The 19,572-nt window shown below is 64.4% G+C and overlaps 1 gene segment (V, D, J or C); it reads right to left on the bottom strand.

The window, feature by feature from the left end:
- Positions 1-54: 54 nt before the first annotated feature.
- LOC122101351 lies at positions 55-10,579 on the bottom strand. The segment is given in 6 exon segments: positions 55-184; positions 261-394; positions 7,242-7,568; positions 7,838-8,158; positions 9,244-9,561; positions 10,295-10,579. Coding segments are annotated over 6 exon segments (1,416 nt in total).
- Between the last annotated feature and the right edge of the window lie 8,993 nt (positions 10,580-19,572).

The raw sequence follows: 19,572 nt of genomic DNA, 5'->3' as shown, positions 1-19,572 counted from the left end.
TCTCGCCGGCCGGGAAGGCTCTGTTTCTTTGTGCTCAGGTTAGGCCCACCCAGGAGCACAGACTGGAGGGACCTGGCCTCCATGGGGGCTGGCATCCAGCTCAGGCCCGAGGCTGGAGGACGTTGGCGTAGTCGTGAAGCGTCTGGGGTGCATCCTGCAGCAGGGCGGAGAGGACCCACTTCACCTGGAGGGAGCAGGCTTGTGAAGCCGCGCTGAGCCCAGCCGTGCCCCTCCCTGGGCCGCCCCAGGCAGCAGCCCACCTTCAGGAGGGTGATGGTGGCCCCGTAGCTCACGCTGAGAAGGAACAGGGCGATGAACACGCAGGCGCTGGTCCACAGCTCCTCCAGCTCCTCAGCCTGCACCTCCTCTGTGCACAGCTCCTGGAGGTCCAGCTCTGGAGGGATGGGCCCGTCAGCTCTCCCGGCCATCCCCAGGTGGGAGGGGCGGAGCCCTTGCCCATCTCAGTGAGGCCCAGAGTGGCCAACTCCCTGTCTGGCCCCATCCCCTACCCAGCTGTGGAGGGTTGGGGATGCAATCTGTCCCCAAGTCGGCAGGGGCCGGCTGTGTGTGGGGAAGCCCTGGTCCTCTGACCTTTCCTGACCTTGACTTTTTATTCCCTCTCCCCCACGCCGGTGGCTGGGTCCTTGCAGGCCCCTTCCAGAGACTTTCCCAGGAAGGGCTCTGGGCTTCCAGCCTGTCCCCTGAGACCTGGGTAGGTTCTTCAGGCGGGAATCTTGGCAGTGGGTCTCCAAGTGGCTGTGCCCGCCGATAGTCTCTGCTCTTGGTCCAGAGGGGCCTGCACCCCACCCCCATTGCCTTGAGCCTTGCCAGCGTCCATGATGCCCACAGCCAAAGCGAGTGCTGGGGGAGGCAGGGCGGGGGGCGGGGGGCAGCGTGTGACCAGAATTGTACTCATTTCCTTACTTACATGACCGCAGTCCCTCTCTCTGTACACCACCTTTACAACTGAAAACAAAAGTGAGGTACTTTCTCCTATCTCTTTCTCGGGGGCTGGGTCAGAATGTGGAAGGTGCGTGGATCTGGGGCGGCCTCCAGCGCATGCGTGGGCATCTGTGTGTGCTCTGCGTGAACCACTGTGCGTGTGTGAGGTGTGCTCTGGCCGGGCCGTGTGTCTGACGTGCCCGTGGGCTGGGGCTGGCTCTGCTTTGGGATGTGGCTGAACGGGAGCATAATGGTGCCTACACTTGATGTCCTTGTACCCAAGCGTATGTCCGTAGTTCCTGGAGCTCCTGCGTGTGCTCATTCACGTGCTTCTATGTGTCCATGTGTCTGCACATGCTTGTGCCCATTCTTTCTCTGTATGTGTGCTCACGTGCCCACGTCTGTCTGTCCTTGGAGGACAGTGGTGGCTGTGTGGGGGACACTGGTGCCAGCAGGGGGCAAGGCCCCTGCTGGCCTTGGACTCAGTGGCCCCAGTGTGTGGAAGGAGGGGCTCAGGGCTCAGGAGGGCTTTGGGCTGAGGGGCAGTGGTGGTCCAGGACAGGCCGTGTGTAAGCCTGTTGAAGACATGTCACCAAGTAGGGGCCCGTGGCTGGATGCAGCTGATGGTTCAGGGCATGGGTGGAGTTGCCCTGAGCTCTGGTGTGGCTGCATGTCTAGGTGTGCTCCCCGTGTATAGCAGTGGCTGGGTGTGCACCTCGTGTGTGGCAGTGCAGTGTCTGTGTGTGCACCCGTGTGTGGCAGTGCAGTGTCTGTGTGTGCACCTCGTGTGTGGCAGTGCAGTGTCTGTGTGTGCACCCCGTGTGTGGCAGTGTCTGTGTGTGCACCCGTGTGTGGCAGTGTCTGTGTGTGCATCCGTGTGTGGCAGTGTCTGTGTGTGCATCCGTGTGTGGCAGTGCAGTGTCTGTGTGTGCACCCTGTGTGTGGCAGTGTCTGTGTGTGCATCCGTGTGTGGCAGTGTCTGTGTGTGCATCCGTGTGTGGCAGTGTCTGTGTGTGCACCCCGTGTGTGGCAGTGCAGTGTCTAGGTGTGCATCCGTGTGTGGCAGTGCAGTGTCTGTGTGTGCACCCGTGTGTGGCAGTGTCTGTGTGTGCATCCGTGTGTGGCAGTGTCTGTCTGTGCACCCGTGTGTGGCAGTGTCTGTGTGTGCATCCGTGTGTGGCAGTGTCTGGATGTGCACCCATGTGTGGCAGTGTCTGTGTGTGCACCCGTGTGTGGCAGTGCAGTGTCTGGGTGTGCACCCCGTTTGTGGCAGTGCAGTGTCTGTGTGTGCACCCCGTGTGTGGCAGTGCAGTGTCTGTGTGTGCACCCGTGTGTGGCAGTGCAGTGTCTGTGTGTGCACCCGTGTGTGGCAGTGCAGTGTCTGTGTGTGCACCCGTGTGTGGCAGTGTCTGTGTGTGCATCCGTGTGTGGCAGTGTCTGTGTGTGCACCCGTGTGTGGCAGTGTCTGTGTGTGCATCCGTGTGTGGCAGTGTCTGTGTGTGCATCCGTGTGTGGCAGTGTCTGTGTGTGCATCTGTGTGTGGCAGTGTCTGTGTGTGCATCTGTGTGTGGCAGTGCAGTGTCTGTGTGTGCATCCGTGTGTGGCAGTGTCTGTGTGTGCATCCGTGTGTAGCAGTGCAGTGTCTGGGTGTGCATCCGTGTGTGGCAGTGCAGTGTCTGTGTGTGCACCCGTGTGTGGCAGTATCTGTGTGTGCATCCGTGTGTGGCAGTGCAGTGTCTGTGTGTGCATCCGTGTGTGGCAGTGTCTGTGTGTGCACCCGTGTGTGGCAGTGTCTGTGTGTGCACCCCGTGTGTGGCAGTGTCTGTGTGTGCATCCGTGTGTGGCAGTGTCTGTGTGTGCATCCGTGTGTGGCAGTGTCTGGGTGTGCATCCGTGTGTGGCAGTGTCTGTGTGTGCATCCGTGTGTGGCAGAGTCTGGGTGTGCATCCGTGTGTGGCAGTGCAGTGTCTGTGTGTGCATCCGTGTGTGGCAGTGTCTGTGTGTGCATCTGTGTGTGGCAGTGCAGTGTCTGTGTGTGCATCCGTGTATGGCAGTGCAGTGTCTGTGTGTGCATCCGTGTGTGGCAGTGTCTGGGTGTGCATCTGTGTGTGGCAGTGTCTGGGTGTTCATCTGTGCGTGGCAATGTCTGTGTTTGCACCCGTGTGTGGCAGTGTCTGTGTGTGCATCTGTGTGTGGCAGTGTCTGTGTGTGCATCTGTGTGTGGCAGTGTCTGTGTGTGCATCCGTGTGTGGCAGTATCTGTGTGTGCATCCGTGTGTGGCAGTGTCTGTGTGTGCATCTGTGTGTGGCAGTGTCTGTGTGTGCATCTGTGTGTGGCAGTGCAGTGTCTGTGTGTGCATCCGTGTGTGGCAGTGCAGTGCCTGTGTGTGCATCCGTGTGTGGCAGTGCAGTGTCTGTGTGTGCATCTGTGTGTGGCAGTGTCTGGGTGTGCATCTGTGTGTGGCAGTGTCTGTGTGTGCACCCGTGTGTGGCAGTGTCTGTGTGTGCATCCGTGTGTGGCAGTGCAGTGTCTGTGTGTGCATCCATGTGTGGCAGTGCAGTGTCTGTGTGTGCATCTGTGTGTGGCAGTGTCTGGGTGTGCATCTGTGTGTGGCAGTGTCTGGGTGTGCATCTGTGTGTGGCAGTGTCTGTGTGTGCATCTGTGTGTGGCAGTGTCTGTGTGTGCACCCCGTGTGTGGCAGTGCAGTGTCTAGGTGTGCATCGGTGTGTGGCAGTGCAGTGTCTGTGTGTGCACCCGTGTGTGGCAGTGTCTGTGTGTGCATCCGTGTGTGGCAGTGCAGTGTCTGGGTGTGCATCCGTGTGTGGCAGTGCAGTGTCTGTGTGTGCACCCATGTGTGCCAGTGCAGTGTCTGTGTGTGCACCCGTGTGTGGCAGTGCAGTGTCTGTGTGTGCACCCGTGTGTGGCAGTGCAGTGTCTGTGTGTGCATCCGTGTGTGGCAGTGTCTGTGTGTGCATCCATGTGTGGCAGTGTCTGTGTGTGCACCCCGTGTGTGGCAGTGTCTGTGTCTGTGTGTGCACCCCGTGTGTGGCAGTGCAGTGTCTGTGTGTGCACCCGTGTGTGGCAGTGCAGTGTCTGTGTGTGCACCCGTGTGTGGCAGTGTCTGTGTGTGCACCCGTGTGTGGCAGTGTCTGTGTGTGCATCCGTGTGTGGCAGTGTCTGTGTGTGCACCCGTGTGTGGCAGTGTCTGTGTGTGCACCCATGTGTGGCAGTGTCTGTGTGTGCACCCGTGTGTGGCAGTGCGGTGTCTGTGTGTGCATCCGTGTGTTGCAGTGTCTGGGTGTGCATCCGTGTGTGGCAGTGCAGTGTCTGTGTGTGCATCCGTGTGTGGCAGTGTCTGTGTGTGCACCCGTGTGTGGCAGTGTCTGTGTGTGCATCCGTGTGTGGCAGTGTCTGTGTGTGCACCCGTGTGTGGCAGTGTCTGTGTGTGCACCCGTGTGTGGCAGTGTCTGTGTGTGCATCTGTGTGTGGCAGTGTCTGGGTGTGCATTTGTGTGTGGCAGTGCAGTGTCTGTGTGTGCACCCGTGTGTGGCAGTATCTGTGTGTGCATCCGTGTGTGGCAGTGTCTGTGTCTGTGTGTGCATCCGTGTGTAGCAGTGCAGTGTCTGTGTGTGCACCCCGTGTGTGGCAGTGTCTGTGTGTGCATCCGTGTGTGGCAGTGTCTGTGTGTGCATCCGTGTGTGGCAGTGTGTGTGTGTGCATCCGTGTGTGGCAGTGTCTGTGTGTGCATCTGTGTGTGGCAGTGTCTGTGTGTGCATCTGTGTGTGGCAGTGTGTGTGTGTGCATCCGTGTGTGGCAGTGTGTGTGTGTGCACCCGTGTGTGGCTGTGTCGGTGTGCATCTGTGTGTGGCAGTGTCTGGGTGTGCACCCGTGTGTGGCAGTGTCTGGATGTGCACCCCTGTGTGGCAGTGTCTGTGTGTGCACCCGTGTGTGGCAGTGTCTGGGTGTGCATTCGTGTGTGGCAGTGTGTGTGTGTGCATCCGTGTGTGGCAGTGTGTGTGTGTGCACCCGTGTGTGGCAGTGTCTGTGTCTGTGTGTGCACCCGTGTGTGGCAGTGCAGTGTCTGTGTGTGCACCCCGTGTGTGGCAGTGTCTGTGTCTGTGTGTGCACCCGTGTGTGGCAGTGTCTGTGTGTGCATCCGTGTGTGGCAGTGTCTGGGTGTGCATCCGTGTGTGGCAGTGTCTGTGTGTGCACCCGTGTGTGGCAGTGTCTATGTGTGCACCCGTGTGTGGCAGTGCAGTGTCTGTGTGTGCACCCCGTGTGTGGCAGTGTCTGTGTGTGCATCCGTGTGTGGCAGTGCAGTGTCTGTGTGTGCATCCGTGTGTGGCAGTGTCTGTGTGTGCATCTGTGTGTGGCAGTGTCTGGGTGTGCATCCGTGTGTGGCAGTGTGTGTGTGTGCACCCGTGTGTGGCTGTGTCGGTGTGCATCTGTGTGTGGCAGTGTCTGGGTGTGCATCCGTGTGTGGCAGTGTCTGGATGTGCACCCCTGTGTGGCAGTGCCTGTGTGTGCACCCGTGTGTGGCAGTGTGTGTGTGTGCATCCGTGTGTGGCAGTGTGTGTGTGTGCACCCGTGTGTGGCAGTGTCTGTGTCTGTGTGTGCATCCGTGTGTGGCAGTGTCTGTGTGTGCATCCCTGTGTGGCAGTGTCTGGATGTGCATCCGTGTGTGGCAGTGTCTGTGTGTGCACCCGTGTGTGGCAGTGTGTGTGTGTGCATCCGTGTGTGGCAGTGTGTGTGTGTGCATCAGTGTGTGGCAGTGTCTGTGTGTGCACCCGTGTGTGGCAGTGCAGTGTCTGGGTGTGCATCTGTGTGTGGCAGTGTCTGGGTGTGCATCCGTGTGTGGCAGTGTGTGTGTGTGCATCCATGTGTGGCAGTGTCTGTGTGTGCACCCGTGTGTGGCAGTGTCTGTGTGTGCATCCGTGTGTGGCAGTGTCTGGATGTGCATCCGTGTGTGGCAGTGTCTGTGTGTGCATCCGTGTGTGGCAGTGTCTGGGTGTGCATCTGTGTGTGGCAGTGTCTGGATGTGCACCCCTGTGTGGCAGTGTGTGTGTGTGGCAGTGCAGTGGCTGTGTGTGGCAGTGTCTGTGTGTGCACCCGTGTGTGGCAGTGTCTGTGTGTGCATCTGTGTGTGGCAGTGTCTGGGTATGCATCCGTGTGTGGCAGTGTCTGGGTGTGCATCCGTGTGTGGCAGTGTGTGTGTGTGCATCCGTGTGTGGCAGTGTGTGTGTGTGCATCCGTGTGTGGCAGTGTCTGGGTGTGCATCCGTGTGTGGCAGTGTGTGTGTGTGTGCACCCGTGTGTGGCAGTGTGTGTGTGTGTGCATCCGTGTGTGGCAGTGTGTGTGTGCGCACCCGTGTGTGGCAGTGTCTGGATGTGCACCCGTGTGTGGCAGTGTGTGTGTGTGCATCCGTGTGTGGCAGTGTGTGTGTGCGCACCCGTGTGTGGCAGTGTCTGGATGTGCACCCGTGTGTGGCAGTGTGTGTGTGTGCATCCGTGTGTGGCAGTGTGTGTGTGTGCATCCGTGTGTGGCAGTGTGTGTGTGTGTGCATCCGTGTGTGGCAGTGTGTGTGTGTGTACCCGTGTGTGGCAGTGTGTGTGTGCACCCGTGTGTGGCAGTGTCTGGATGTGCACCCCTGTGTGGCAGTGTGTGTGTGTGGCAGTGCAGTGGCTGTGTGTGCACCCGTGTGTGGGCTGTCTGCTCACTCCAGGCCCCACATGCCCTGGGGCTGTGAGGCCAGGTGGCGGTGGGGAGCCCTGGGTGCTGCCATGAGGCTCAGGTGTAACCCGTGGGCAGGTGGGTGGCGAGCTACGTGATGGGTCTGTTTGGGCTCCTTGGCTCCCAAGCAGAGAGGGACAGGCAAAAGCGCGGTCCTGGGATGTTTTCCGCACCTGTGTGGGTCCTGACTTGGAAGGGTCCCAATGTCCAGGAGTTGGTCTGCCCGGCGGGAGGGAGGCTGGACCCCCTGGGTCCCTGCCCGAGGACCCCTTCTGATGGGCAGAGTCCCCCGCAGGGCAAGGAGGGCCTGGGGTGTCTGGGCGAGCCCCTTGCACTGTGCTATTTGGCAGATTCCCCCGGCACACAGGCAGGTGGGTGAGGCGAGCTCACCCCTGCCCCTTCTCCTTACAGCCCTTGCTCTGTGCCAGGATTCCTCTTCTTCCAGCCCGCCATGACCAATGACAGCGTCCAGGCTCAGAGCAGACGCCAGGCATTTATTAGGAGGCGTCCTCACTCTCCCAGCTGGACGGAGCCCTGGGAGGGAGGAAGAGACAAGGAGACATCATTTACCAGGGTTCCTGGACACCGTCCTGTCCAGGGTCCACGGCTTGTTCAGCGCCTCGTGGACCACTCGGCAGGTGAACCGGTTATTCTGCATCCAGTCTGCCCTGGTGACCTCCAGGCGGCTGAAGGCAAAGAAGGTGGTGCTGGAGTCGCTCATCCGGAGCGGCGCGGTGGTGCTCTGCCTGCCGCTCAGAATTGGCTTCTGGTTCCGCAGCCACTGCACGGAGATGTCCACGGGGAAGAAGTTCTGAATCAGGCAGGTGAGGGTGAATTTGTCGTGGCTCTCCTCCTCGGGGGGCAGGAACACGTAGACCTCGGGGGCCTCCCGCGGGCCTGTGGAGGGACCCGGGTCAGCCTGGCCTGTCTTCTCCCCGGGTCAGCCTGGCCTCTGTCTTCTCCCCGGGTCAGCCTGGCCTGTCTTCTCCCCGGGTCAGCCTGGCCTCTGTCTTCTCCCTGGGTCAGCCTGGCCTCTGTCTTCTCCCCGGGTCAGCCTGGCCTCTGTCTTCTCCCTGGGTCAGCCTGGCCTCTGTCTTCTCCCTGGGTCAGCCTGGCCTCTGTCTTCTCTGTGACACAGGGAGCCCCCCCCCCCCGCCTGTCCTCACCGGGGGTCTTGGTGATGGAGCGCACGATGGCCTTGGGCAGGAGGTCCTGGGTCACGGTGCACCGGTAGGCCTCACCCCCAACCCAGTCCTGGGTGTCCACCGGCAGGGTGGCGATGATGCTGGTGGTGGCGTTGTGGTGCTGGACGCTGCTCCAGGAGCCTGTACCTGCTGGCTTCCCGCTCTCCCGTGCCCAGACCACGCTGACCCCATCCAGGCTTTCCAGATCCACCACCAGACAGGTGAGTTTGGGTGCTTTGTAGACATACAGGTCCAGAGGGCTGGGTGGGACCAGGTAGGCATTCACGCCTCTCTGCTCATACTCTGTGGTATCAGGAGGGATGTGTGAGAGCCCACCCCCCCAGACCTCTCTGTGTCTGGGAGCCAAGGTAGGGAGAGGCCTCAGTGTGAGCAGGGCTGCGGGGAGGATGGAGGCTGTGGGGAGGATGGAGGATGGAGGCTGTGGGGAGGATGGAGGCTGCGGGGAGGATGGAGGCTGCGGGGAGGATGGAGGATGGAGGCTGTGGGGAGGATGGAGGATGGAGGCTGTGGGGAGGATGGAGGATGGAGGCTGTGGGGAGGATGGAGGATGGAGGCTGTGGGGTGGATGGAGGATGGAGGCTGTGGGGAGGATGGAGGCTGTGGGGAGGATGGAGGCTGTGGGGAGGATGGAGGCTGTGGGGAGGATGGAGGCTGCGGGGAGGATGGAGGATAGAGGCTGCAGGGAGGATGGAGGATGGAGGCTGTGGGGAGGATGGAGGCTGTGGGGAGGATGGAGGATGGAGGGTGTGGGGTGGATGGAGGATGGAGGCTGCGGGGAGGATGGAGGATGGAGGCTGCGGGGAGGATGGAGGCTGTGGGGAGGATGGAGGCTGTGGGGAGGATGGAGGCTGTGGGGTGGATGGTGGATGGAGGCTGTGGGGAGGATGGAGGATGGAGGCTGTGGGGAGGATGGAGGATGGAGGCTGTGGGGAGGATGGAGGCTGTGGGGAGGATGGAGGATGGAGGCTGTGGGGAGGATGGAGGCTGCGGGGAGGATGGAGGCTGTGGGGTGGATGGAGGCTGTGGGGAGGATGGTGGATGGAGGCTGTGGGGAGGATGGAGGCTGTGGGGAGGATGGAGGATGGAGGCTGTGGGGAGGATGGAGGCTGCGGGGAGGATGGAGGCTGTGGGGTGGATGGAGGCTGTGGGGAGGATGGTGGATGGAGGCTGTGGGGAGGATGGAGGCTGTGGGGAGGATTGAGGATGGAGGCTGTGGGGAGGATGGAGGCTGCGGGGAGGATGGAGGCTGTGGGGAGGATGGAGGCTGTGGGGTGGATGGAGGCTGCGGGGAGGATGGAGGCTGCGGGGAGGATGGAGGATGGAGGCTGCGGGGAGGATGGAGGCTGCGGGGAGGATGGAGGCCAAACCTGTGCACTTCTGGGTATGGGCCTCCAGGATGACGCCTTTGTAGGTGACCTGGCAGGTGAAGGTGCTCTCTGACTGCCACTCTTCCTCAGTGATGTTGAGCTCGCTGTGGGTGGAGGCCAGCTTGCCTTCCTGCTTGGGGGGGGCTGTGGGTGTCACCCTGATCTTCTGCCGGTTCTTTAGCCAGGTGACCTGCAGGTCATCTGGGGTGTAGCCGGAGATGAGGCAGTACAGGCGGATGGTGGGGTGGAAGCCCCTGGGGTCGCAGGAGGAGTGCAGGAGGTCCACGGTGGGCTTTGTGAAGTTGCCTAGGTGGCAGCCTAGCAGAGAGAGAGCGAACGGAGATTTCCCGGGGCCTGGGCCCTGCGCGCCGCTGCCCTGCACGCCCCTGCCCTGCACGCCCCTGCCCTGTGCGCCCCTGCCCTGCACGCCCCTGCCCTGCGCACCCCTTCCCTGCGCACCCCTGCCCTGCTCTGCGCACCCCTGCCCTGCGCGCCCCTGCCCTGCTCTGCGCACCCCTGCCCTGCGCGCCCCTGCCCTGCGCGCCCCTGCCCTGCGCGCCCCTGCCCTGGGGGGCCCTGCCCTGCGTGCCCCTGCCCTGCACGCCCCTGCCCTGCGCACCCCTGCCCTGCTCTGCGCGCCCCTGCCCTGCGCGCCCCTGCTCTGCGCACCCCTGCCCTGCGTGCCCCTGCCCTGGGGGCCCCTGCCCTGGGGGCCCCTGCCCTGCGCGCCCCTGCCCTGGGGGGCCCTGCCCTGCGCGCCCCTGCCCTGCGCACCCCTGCCCTGCCCTGCGCGCCCCTGCCCTGCACACCCCTGCCCTGCTCTGTGCACCCCTGCCCTGCGCACCCCTGCCCTGCTCTGTGCACCCCTGCCCTGCGCACCCCTGCCCTGGGGGCCCCTGCCCTGGGGGGCCCTGCCCTGCACGCCCCTGCCCTGCGCACCCCTGCCCTGCCCTACGCGCCCCTGCCCTGCACGCCCCTGCCCTGGGGGCCCTGGAAGTCTCGCTTGGACATAGTCTCTTGCTGTGGCAGCCGCTGGCGTGGCCCTGCTCACCTTGGACGGTCCTGTTCATGTAGGTTGCAGATGGTTCATGTGCCACATGGCAGGTGAAACTCTTTGTGGTCAGCGTGTCCAGGACGGTCACTCGGCTGGTGGTGACATGGAGGCCAGAGCCGAGGGTGGCAGGGAAGGTCTGGACGCTCACGTTCTGGCTGGCTTTGTCCCAAGTCACGGTGGCCGGCTCGGGGAAGTAGCCCGTCACCAGGCAGCCCCAGGTCCTGGGCATGGGGTCACCGCAGCAGGGCCTCAAGGGGAAGAGGAGGGGCCGCTCCACAGAGGCTGTGGTGCGGCGCTGGTCAGGCCGGCCTCCGACGGGCTCAGCCTCTCCCTGGGAGTGTGGTGGGCGTGTGTCCCAGGGAGGGCGCTGGAGACCCTGCTCCCACCCCAGCCCGGTGACCGTGATTCTAACTCTTCCTCCAAGTTCCAGGCCCAAGGGCCACTTAGTGTCTCTGCACCACTTCCCACGCAACATCCTGAGCTGACTCGGGCACACGAACTCCCAGGAGAGGTGCCTGGCCTCAGCCCTGAGCCCTGGGCACGGAGGGGCACAGAGGGGCACGGAGGGGCACGGAGGGGCACGGAGGGGCACAGAGGGACACGGAGGGGCACGGAGGGCATGGAGGGCATGGAGGGCATGGAGGGACAAGGAGGGACACGGAGGGACACGGAGGGGCATGGAGGGCACGGAGGGACATGGAGGGACACGGAGGGGCACGGAGGGCATGGAGGGGCACGGAGGGGCATGGAGGGACACGGAGGGGCATGGAGGGCATGGAGGGCATGGAGGGACATGGAGGGGCATGGAGGGGCATGGAGGGCATGGAGGACATGGAGGGGCACGGAGGGCATGGAGGGCATGGAGGGACATGGAGGGCATGGAGGGCATGGAGGGCATGGAGGTACATGGAGGGCATGGAGGGCATGGAGGGCATGGAGGGCATGGAGGGGCACGGAGGGACACGGAGGGGCACGGAGGGCATGGAGGGCATGGAGGGACATGGAGGGACATGGAGGGACATGGAGGGACACGGAGGGACACGGAGGGCATGGAGGGCATGGAGGGGCATGGAGGGCATGGAGGGCATGGAGGGACATGGAGGGCATTGAGGGCATGGAGGGCATGGAGGGCATGGAGGGCATGGAGGGGCATGGAGGGCATGGAGGGCATGGAGGGGCACGGAGGGCATGGAGGGACACGGAGGGCACGGAGGGGCATGGAGGGCACGGAGGGCACGGAGGGCATGGAGGGCATGGAGGGCATGGAGGGCATGGAGGGCATGGAGGGACACGGAGGGACATGGAGGGGCACGGAGGGGCATGGAGGGACACGGAGGGCATGGAGGGCATGGAGGGGCATGGAGGGGCATGGAGGGCATGGAGGGCATGGAGGGACACGGAGGGCATGGAGGGCACGGAGGGACACGGAGGGCATGGAGGGCATGGAGGGCATGGAGGGACACGGAGGGCATGGAGGGCATGGAGGGCATGGAGGGCATGGAGGGAATGGAGGGACACGGAGGGCATGGAGGGCATGGAGGGCATGGAGGGCATGGAGGGGCACGGAGGGCATGGAGGGACATGGAGGGCATGGAGGGCATGGAGGGACACGGAGGGCATGGAGGGGCATGGAGGGCATGGAGGGCATGGAGGGCATGGAGGGCATGGAGGGCATGGAGGGACATGGAGGGGCACAGAGGGACACGGAGGGCATGGAGGGCATGGAGGGCATGGAGGGCATGGAGGGCATGGAGGGACACGGAGGGCATGGAGGGCATGGAGGGCATGGAGGGCATGGAGGGCATGGAGGGCATGGAGGGCATGGAGGGACACGGAGGGCATGGAGGGCACGGAGGGCATGGAGGGCATGGAGGGACACGGAGGGCATGGAGGGCATGGAGGGCATGGAGGGCATGGAGGGACACGGAGGGCATGGAGGGCATGGAGGGCATGGAGGGCATGGAGGGACACGGAGGGCATGGAGGGCATGGAGGGCATGGAGGGCATGGAGGGACATGGAGGGACATGGAGGGCATGGAGGGCATGGAGGACATGGAGGGCATGGAGGGCATGGAGGGCATGGAGGGCATGGAGGGCATGGAGGGCATGGAGGGCATGGAGGGACATGGAGGGACATGGAGGGCATGGAGGGCATGGAGGGCATGGAGGGCATGGAGGGGCATGGAGGGACATGGAGGGCACGGAGGGCATGGAGGGCATGGAGGGCATGGAGGGCATGGAGGGCATGGAGGGCATGGAGGGACATGGAGGGCATGGAGGGACACGGAGGGCATGGAGGGCATGGAGGGCATGGAGGGCATGGAGGGCATGGAGGGACATGGAGGGCATGGAGGGACATGGAGGACATGGAGGGACATGGAGGGCATGGAGGGCATGGAGGGGCATGGAGGGCATGGAGGGCATGGAGGGCATGGAGGGCATGAAGGGCATGGAGGGACATGGAGGGCATGGAGGGCATGGAGGGGCATGGAGGGCATGGAGGGGCATGGAGGGCATGGAGGGCATGGAGGGGCATGGAGGGCATGGAGGGGCATGGAGGGACATGGAGGGCATGGAGGGCATGGAGGACATGGAGGGCATGGAGGGCATGGAGGACATGGAGGGACATGGAGGACATGGAGGGACATGGAGGGCATGGAGGGCATGGAGGGGCATGGAGGGCATGGAGGGGCACGGAGGGCATGGAGGGGCATGGAGGGCATGGAGGACATGGAGGGACATGGAGGGGCATGGAGGGACATGGAGGACATGGAGGGACATGGAGGGCATGGAGGGCATGGAGGGGCATGGAGGGCATGGAGGGCATGGAGGGCATGGAGGGACATGGAGGGGCATGGAGGGCATGGAGGGCATGGAGGGCATGGAGGGCATGGAGGGGCATGGAGGGCATGGAGGGGCATGGAGGGACATGGAGGGCATGGAGGGCATGGAGGACATGGAGGGCATGGAGGGCATGGAGGACATGGAGGGACATGGAGGACATGGAGGGACATGGAGGGCATGGAGGGCATGGAGGGGCATGGAGGGCATGGAGGGGCACGGAGGGCATGGAGGGGCATGGAGGGCATGGAGGACATGGAGGGACATGGAGGGACATGGAGGGCATGGAGGGCATGGAGGGCATGGAGGGACATGGAGGGCATGGAGGGCATGGAGGGCATGGAGGGCATGGAGGGGCATGGAGGGGCATGGAGGGCATGGAGGGCATGGAGGGCATGGAGGGACATGGAGGGCATGGAGGGCATGGAGGGCATGGAGGGCATGGAGAGCATGGAGGGACATGGAGGGCATGGAGGGCATGGAGGGCATGGAGGGACATGGAGGGCATGGAGGGCATGGAGGGGCATGGAGGGACATGGAGGGCACGGAGGGCACGGAGGGACACGGAGGGACACGGAGGGACACGGAGGGCATGGAGGGCACGAAGGGCATGGAGGGCATGGAGGGCATGGAGGGCACGGAGGGCATGGAGGGGCATGGAGGGCATGGAGGGACATGGAGGGACATGGAGGGCATGGAGGGCACGGAGGGCATGGAGGGGCATGGAGGGACATGGAGGGACATGGAGGGCATGGAGGGCACGGAGGGCATGGAGGGGCATGGAGGGACATGAAGGGGCACGGAGGGACACGGAGGGACACGGAGGGCATGGAGGGCATGGAGGGCATGGAGGGCATGGAGGGACACGGAGGGCATGGAGGGACACGGAGGGCATGGAGGGCATGGACGGACACGGAGGGCATGGACGGACACGGAGGGCATGGAGGGGCATGGAGGGACATGAAGGGGCACGGAGGGACACGGAGGGACACGGAGGGCATGGAGGGCATGGAGGGCATGGAGGGCATGGAGGGCATGGAGGGACATGGAGGGCATGGAGGGCATGGAGGGCATGGAGGGACATGGAGGGCATGGAGGGCATGGAGGGGCATGGAGGGACATGGAGGGCACGGAGGGCACGGAGGGACACGGAGGGACACGGAGGGACACGAAGGGCATGGAGGGCACGAAGGGCATGGAGGGCATGGAGGGCATGGAGGGCACGGAGGGCATGGAGGGGCATGGAGGGACATGGAGGGCATGGAGGGCACGGAGGGCATGGAGGGGCATGGAGGGACATGAAGGGGCACGGAGGGACACGGAGGGACACGGAGGGCATGGAGGGCATGGAGGGCATGGAGGGCATGGAGGGCATGGAGGACATGGAGGGCATGGAGGGGCATGGAGGGCATGGAGGGGCATGGAGGGGCATGGAGGGCATGGAGGGGCACGGAGGGCATGGAGGGGCATGGAGGGGCATGGAGGGCATGGAGGGGCATGGAGGGGCATGGAGGGGCATGGAGGGACATGGAGGGCATGGAGGGCATGGAGGGCATGGAGGGGCATGGAGGGCATGGAGGGGCATGGAGGGGCATGGAGGGCATGGAGGGGCATGGAGGGGCATGGAGGGGCATGGAGGGGCATGGAGGGACATGGAGGGCATGGAGGGCATGGAGGGCACGGAGGGGCATGGAGGGGCATGGAGGGCATGGAGGGCATGGAGGGACATGGAGGACATGGAGGGCACGGAGGGACACGGAGGGCATGGAGGGCATGGAGGGCATGGAGGGCATGGAGGGCATGGAGGGACATGGAGGGGCATGGAGGGCATGGAGGGACATGGAGGGACACGGAGGGCATGGAGGGCATGGAGGGGCATGGAGGGCATGGAGGGGCATGGAGGGGCATGGAGGGCATGGAGGGCATGGAGGGGCATGGAGGGGCATGGAGGGCATGGAGGGCATGGAGGGGCATGGAGGGACATGGAGGGACATGGAGGGGCATGGAGGGGCATGGAGGGGCATGGAGGGACATGGTGGGCATGGAGGGCATGGAGGGCATGGAGGACATGAAGGGCATGGAGGGCATGGAGGGGCATGGAGGGCATGGAGGGCATGGAGGGCATGGAGGGCATGGAGGGACATGGAGGGCATGGAGGGCATGGAGGGGCATGGAGGGGCATGGAGGGGCATGGAGGGCATGGAGGGCATGGAGGGGCATGGAGGGGCACGGAGGGACATGGAGGGGCATGGAGGGCATGGAGGGGCATGGAGGGCATGGAGGGGCATGGAGGGCATGGAGGGCATGGAGGGCATGGACGGCATGGAGGGACATGGAGGGCATGGAGGGCATGGAGGGCATGGAGGGCATGGAGGGGCATGGAGGGGCATGGAGGGCATGGAGGGCATGGAGGGGATGGAGGGACATGGAGGGGCATGGAGGGCATGGAGGGACATGGAGGACATGGAGGGGCATGGAGGGACATGGAGGGACATGGAGGGCATGGAGGGGCATGGAGGGACATGGAGGGACATGGAGGGGCATGGAGGGACATGGAGGGGCATGGAGGGCATGGAGGGCATGGAGGGACATGGAGGGCATGGAGGGCATGGAGGGGCATGGAGGGACATGGAGGGCATGGAGGGCATGGAGGGCATGGAGGGGCATGGAGGGGCATGGAGGGACATGGAGGGACATGGAGGGCATGGAGGGCATGGAGGCGCATGGAGGGCATGGAGGGCATGGAGGGCATGGAGGGGCATGGAGGGACATGGAGGGGCATGGAGGGCATGGAGGGCATGGAGGGGCATGGAGGGACATGGAGGGACATGGAGGGGCATGGAGGGACATGGAGGGGCATGGAGGGCATGGAGGGGCATGGAGGGCATGGAGGACATGGAGGGGCATGGAGGGCATGGAGGGCATGGAGGGCATGGAGGGGCATGGAGGGGCACGGAGGGACATGGAGGGGCATGGAGGGCATGGAGGGGCATGGAGGGCATGGAGGGCATGGAGGGGCACGGAGGGGCATGGAGGGGCATGGAGGGGCATGGAGGGCATGGAGGGCATGGAGGGACATGGAGGGCATGGAGGGACATGGAGGGGCATGGAGGGACATGGAGGGGCATGGAGGGCATGGAGGGCATGGAGGGACATGGAGGGCATGGAGGGACATGGAGGGGCATGGAGGGACATGGAGGGACATGGAGGGCATGGAGGGCATGGAGGGCATGGAGGGCATGGAGGAGCATGGAGGGCATGGAGGGCATGGAGGGGCATGGAGGGCATGGAGGGACATGGAGGGGCACGGAGGGACACGGAGGGACATGGAGGGCATGGAGGGCATGGAGGGCATGGAGGGCATGGAGGAGCATGGAGGGCATGGAGGGCATGGAGGGCATGGAGGGGCATGGAGGGACATGGAGGGGCATGGAGGGCATGGAGGGCATGGAGGGCATGGAGGGCATGGAGGGACATGGAGGGGCATGGAGGGACATGGAGGGACATGGAGGGCATGGAGGGGCATGGAGGGCATGGAGGGCATGGAGGGACATGGAGGGCATGGAGGGCATGGAGGGCATGGAGGGACATGGAGGGGCATGGAGGGGCATGGAGGGCATGGAGGACATGGAGGGCATGGAGGGCATGGAGGGGCATGGAGGGCATGGAGGGCATGGAGGGCATGGAGGGGCATGGAGGGGCATGGAGGGGCATGGAGGGCATGGAGGACATGGAGGGGCATGGAGGGACATGGAGGGCATGGAGGGAATGGAGGGGCATGGAGGGGCACGGAGGGACATGGAGGGGCATGGAGGGCATGGAGGGGCACGGAGGGCATGGAGGGGCATGGAGGGCATGGAGGGCATGGAGGGCATGGAGGGCATGGAGGGCATGGAGGGCATGGAGGGCATGGAGGGCATGGAGGAGCATGGAGGGCATGGAGGGCATGGAGGGGCATGGAGGGCATGGAGGGACATGGAGGGGCACGGAGGGCATGGAGGGGCATGGAGGGCATGGAGGGCATGGAGGGGCATGGAGGGGCATGGAGGGCATGGAGGGCATGGAGGGCATGGAGGGACATGGAGGGCATGGAGGGCATGGAGGGGCATGGAGGGGCATGGAGGGCATGGAGGGCATGGAGGGCATGGAGGGCATGGAGGGACATGGAGGGCATGGAGGGCAAGGAGGGCATGGAGGGCATGGAGGGGCATGGAGGGCATGGAGGGCATGGAGGGTATGGAGGGCATGGAGGGCATGGAGGGCATGGAGGGACATGGAGGGCATGGAGGGCATGGAGGGCATGGAGGGGCATGGAGGGCATGGAGGGCATGGAGGGCATGGAGGGCATGGAGGGACATGGAGGGCATGGAGGGCATGGAGGGCATGGAGGGCATGGAGGGGCATGGAGGGGCACGGAGGGACATGGAGGGGCATGGAGGGCATGGAGGGGCACGGAGGGCATGGAGGGCATGGAGGGCATGGAGGGACATGGAGGGCATGGAGGGCATGGAGGGCATGGAGGGCATGGAGGACATGGAGGGGCATGGAGGGACATGGAGGGCATGGAGGGCATGGAGGGGCATGGAGGGGCACGGAGGGACATGGAGGGGCATGGAGGGACACGGAGGGCATGGAGGGGCATGGAGGGACATGGAGGGCATGGAGGGACATGGAGGGCATGGAGGGCATGGAGGGCATGGAGGGGCATGGAGGGTATGGAGGGACATGGAGGGCATGGAGGGCATGGAGGGCATGGAGGGCATGGAGGGGCACGGAGGGGCATGGAGGGGCATGGAGGGGCATGGAGGGCATGGAGGGCATGGAGGGCATGGAGGACATGGAGGGCATGGAGGGACATGGAGGGGCATGGAGGGCATGGAGGGCATGGAGGGCATGGAGGGCATGGAGGGACACGGAGGGCATGGAGGGGCATGGAGGGGCATGGAGGGCATGGAGGGCATGGAGGGCATGGAGGGCATGGAGGGACACGGAGGGCATGGAGGGGCATGGAGGGGCATGGAGGGCATGGAGGGCATGGAGGGCATGGAGGGCATGGAGGGGCACGGAGGGCATGGAGGGGCATGGAGGGGCATGGAGGGGCATGGAGGGCATGGAGGGCATGGAGGGACATGGAGGGCATGGAGGGGCATGGAGGGGCATGGAGGGCATGGAGGGCATGGAGGGGCATGGAGGGCATGGAGGGGCATGGAGGGTATGGAGGGACATGGAGGGCATGGAGGGCATGGAGGGCATGGAGGGCATAGAGGGCATGGAGGGACATGGAGGGCATGGAGGGCATGGAGGGCATGGAGGGGCATGGAGGGCATGGAGGGCATGGAGGGGCATGGAGGGACATGGAGGGCATGGAGGGCATGGAGGGGCATGGAGGGCATGGAGGGGCATGGAGGGCATGGAGGGGCATGGAGGGGCATGGAGGGCATGGAGGGCATGGAGGGCATGGAGGGCATGGAGGGACATGGAGGGCATGGAGGGCATGGAGGGACATGGAGGACACGGAGGGCATGGAGGGGCATGGAGGGCACGGAGGGCATGGAGGGCATGGAGGGGCATGGAGGGCATGGAGGGCATGGAGGGGCATGGAGGGGCATGGAGGGCATGGAGGGCATGGAGGGACATGGAGGGGCATGGAGGGCATGGAGGGACATGGAGGGCACGGAGGGCATGGAGGGCATGGAGGGGCATGGAGGGCATGGAGGGCATGGAGGGCATGGAGGGGCATGGAGGGCATGGAGGGCATGGAGGGACATGGAGGGGCACGGCGGGCATGGAGGGCATGGAGGGGCATGGAGGGCATGGAGGGGCATGGAGGGCACGGAGGGCATGGAGGGCATGGAGGGCATGGAGGGCATGGAGGGGCATGGAGGGGCACGGAGGGCATGGAGGGCATGGAGGGGCATGGAGGGCATGGAGGGCATGGAGGGACATGGAGGGGCACGGAGGGCATGGAGGGACATGGAGGGCATGGAGGGCATGGAGGGCATGGAGGGACATGGAGGGGCATGGAGGGCATGGAGGGGCATGGAGGGCATGGAGGGCATGGAGGGACATGGAGGGCGTGGAGGGCATGGAGGGCATGGAGGGGCATGGAGGGACATGGAGGGCATGGAGGGCATGGAGGGGCATGGAGGGGCATGGAGGGCATGGAGGGGCATGGAGGGGCATGGAGGGCATGGAGGGCATGGAGGGACATGGAGGGCATGGAGGGCATGGAGGGCATGGAGGGACATGGAGGGACATGGAGGGGCATGGAGGGCATGGAGGGCATGGAGGGACATGGAGGGCACGGAGGGCATGGAGGGCATGGAGGGCGTGGAGGGCGTGGAGGGCATGGAGGGGCATGGAGGGCATGGAGGGCATGGAGGGCACGGAGGGCATGGAGGGCGTGGAGGGCATGGAGGTCATGGAGGGACATG

This window comes from Dipodomys spectabilis, unplaced genomic scaffold, assembly GCF_019054845.1.
Source record: "Dipodomys spectabilis isolate Male_0828 unplaced genomic scaffold, ASM1905484v1 ptg000657l, whole genome shotgun sequence".
Lineage (NCBI taxonomy): Eukaryota > Metazoa > Chordata > Mammalia > Rodentia > Heteromyidae > Dipodomys > Dipodomys spectabilis.
The sequence above is the reverse complement of the archived record's forward strand: the minus strand, read 5'-3'. Positions and strand labels throughout refer to the sequence as shown.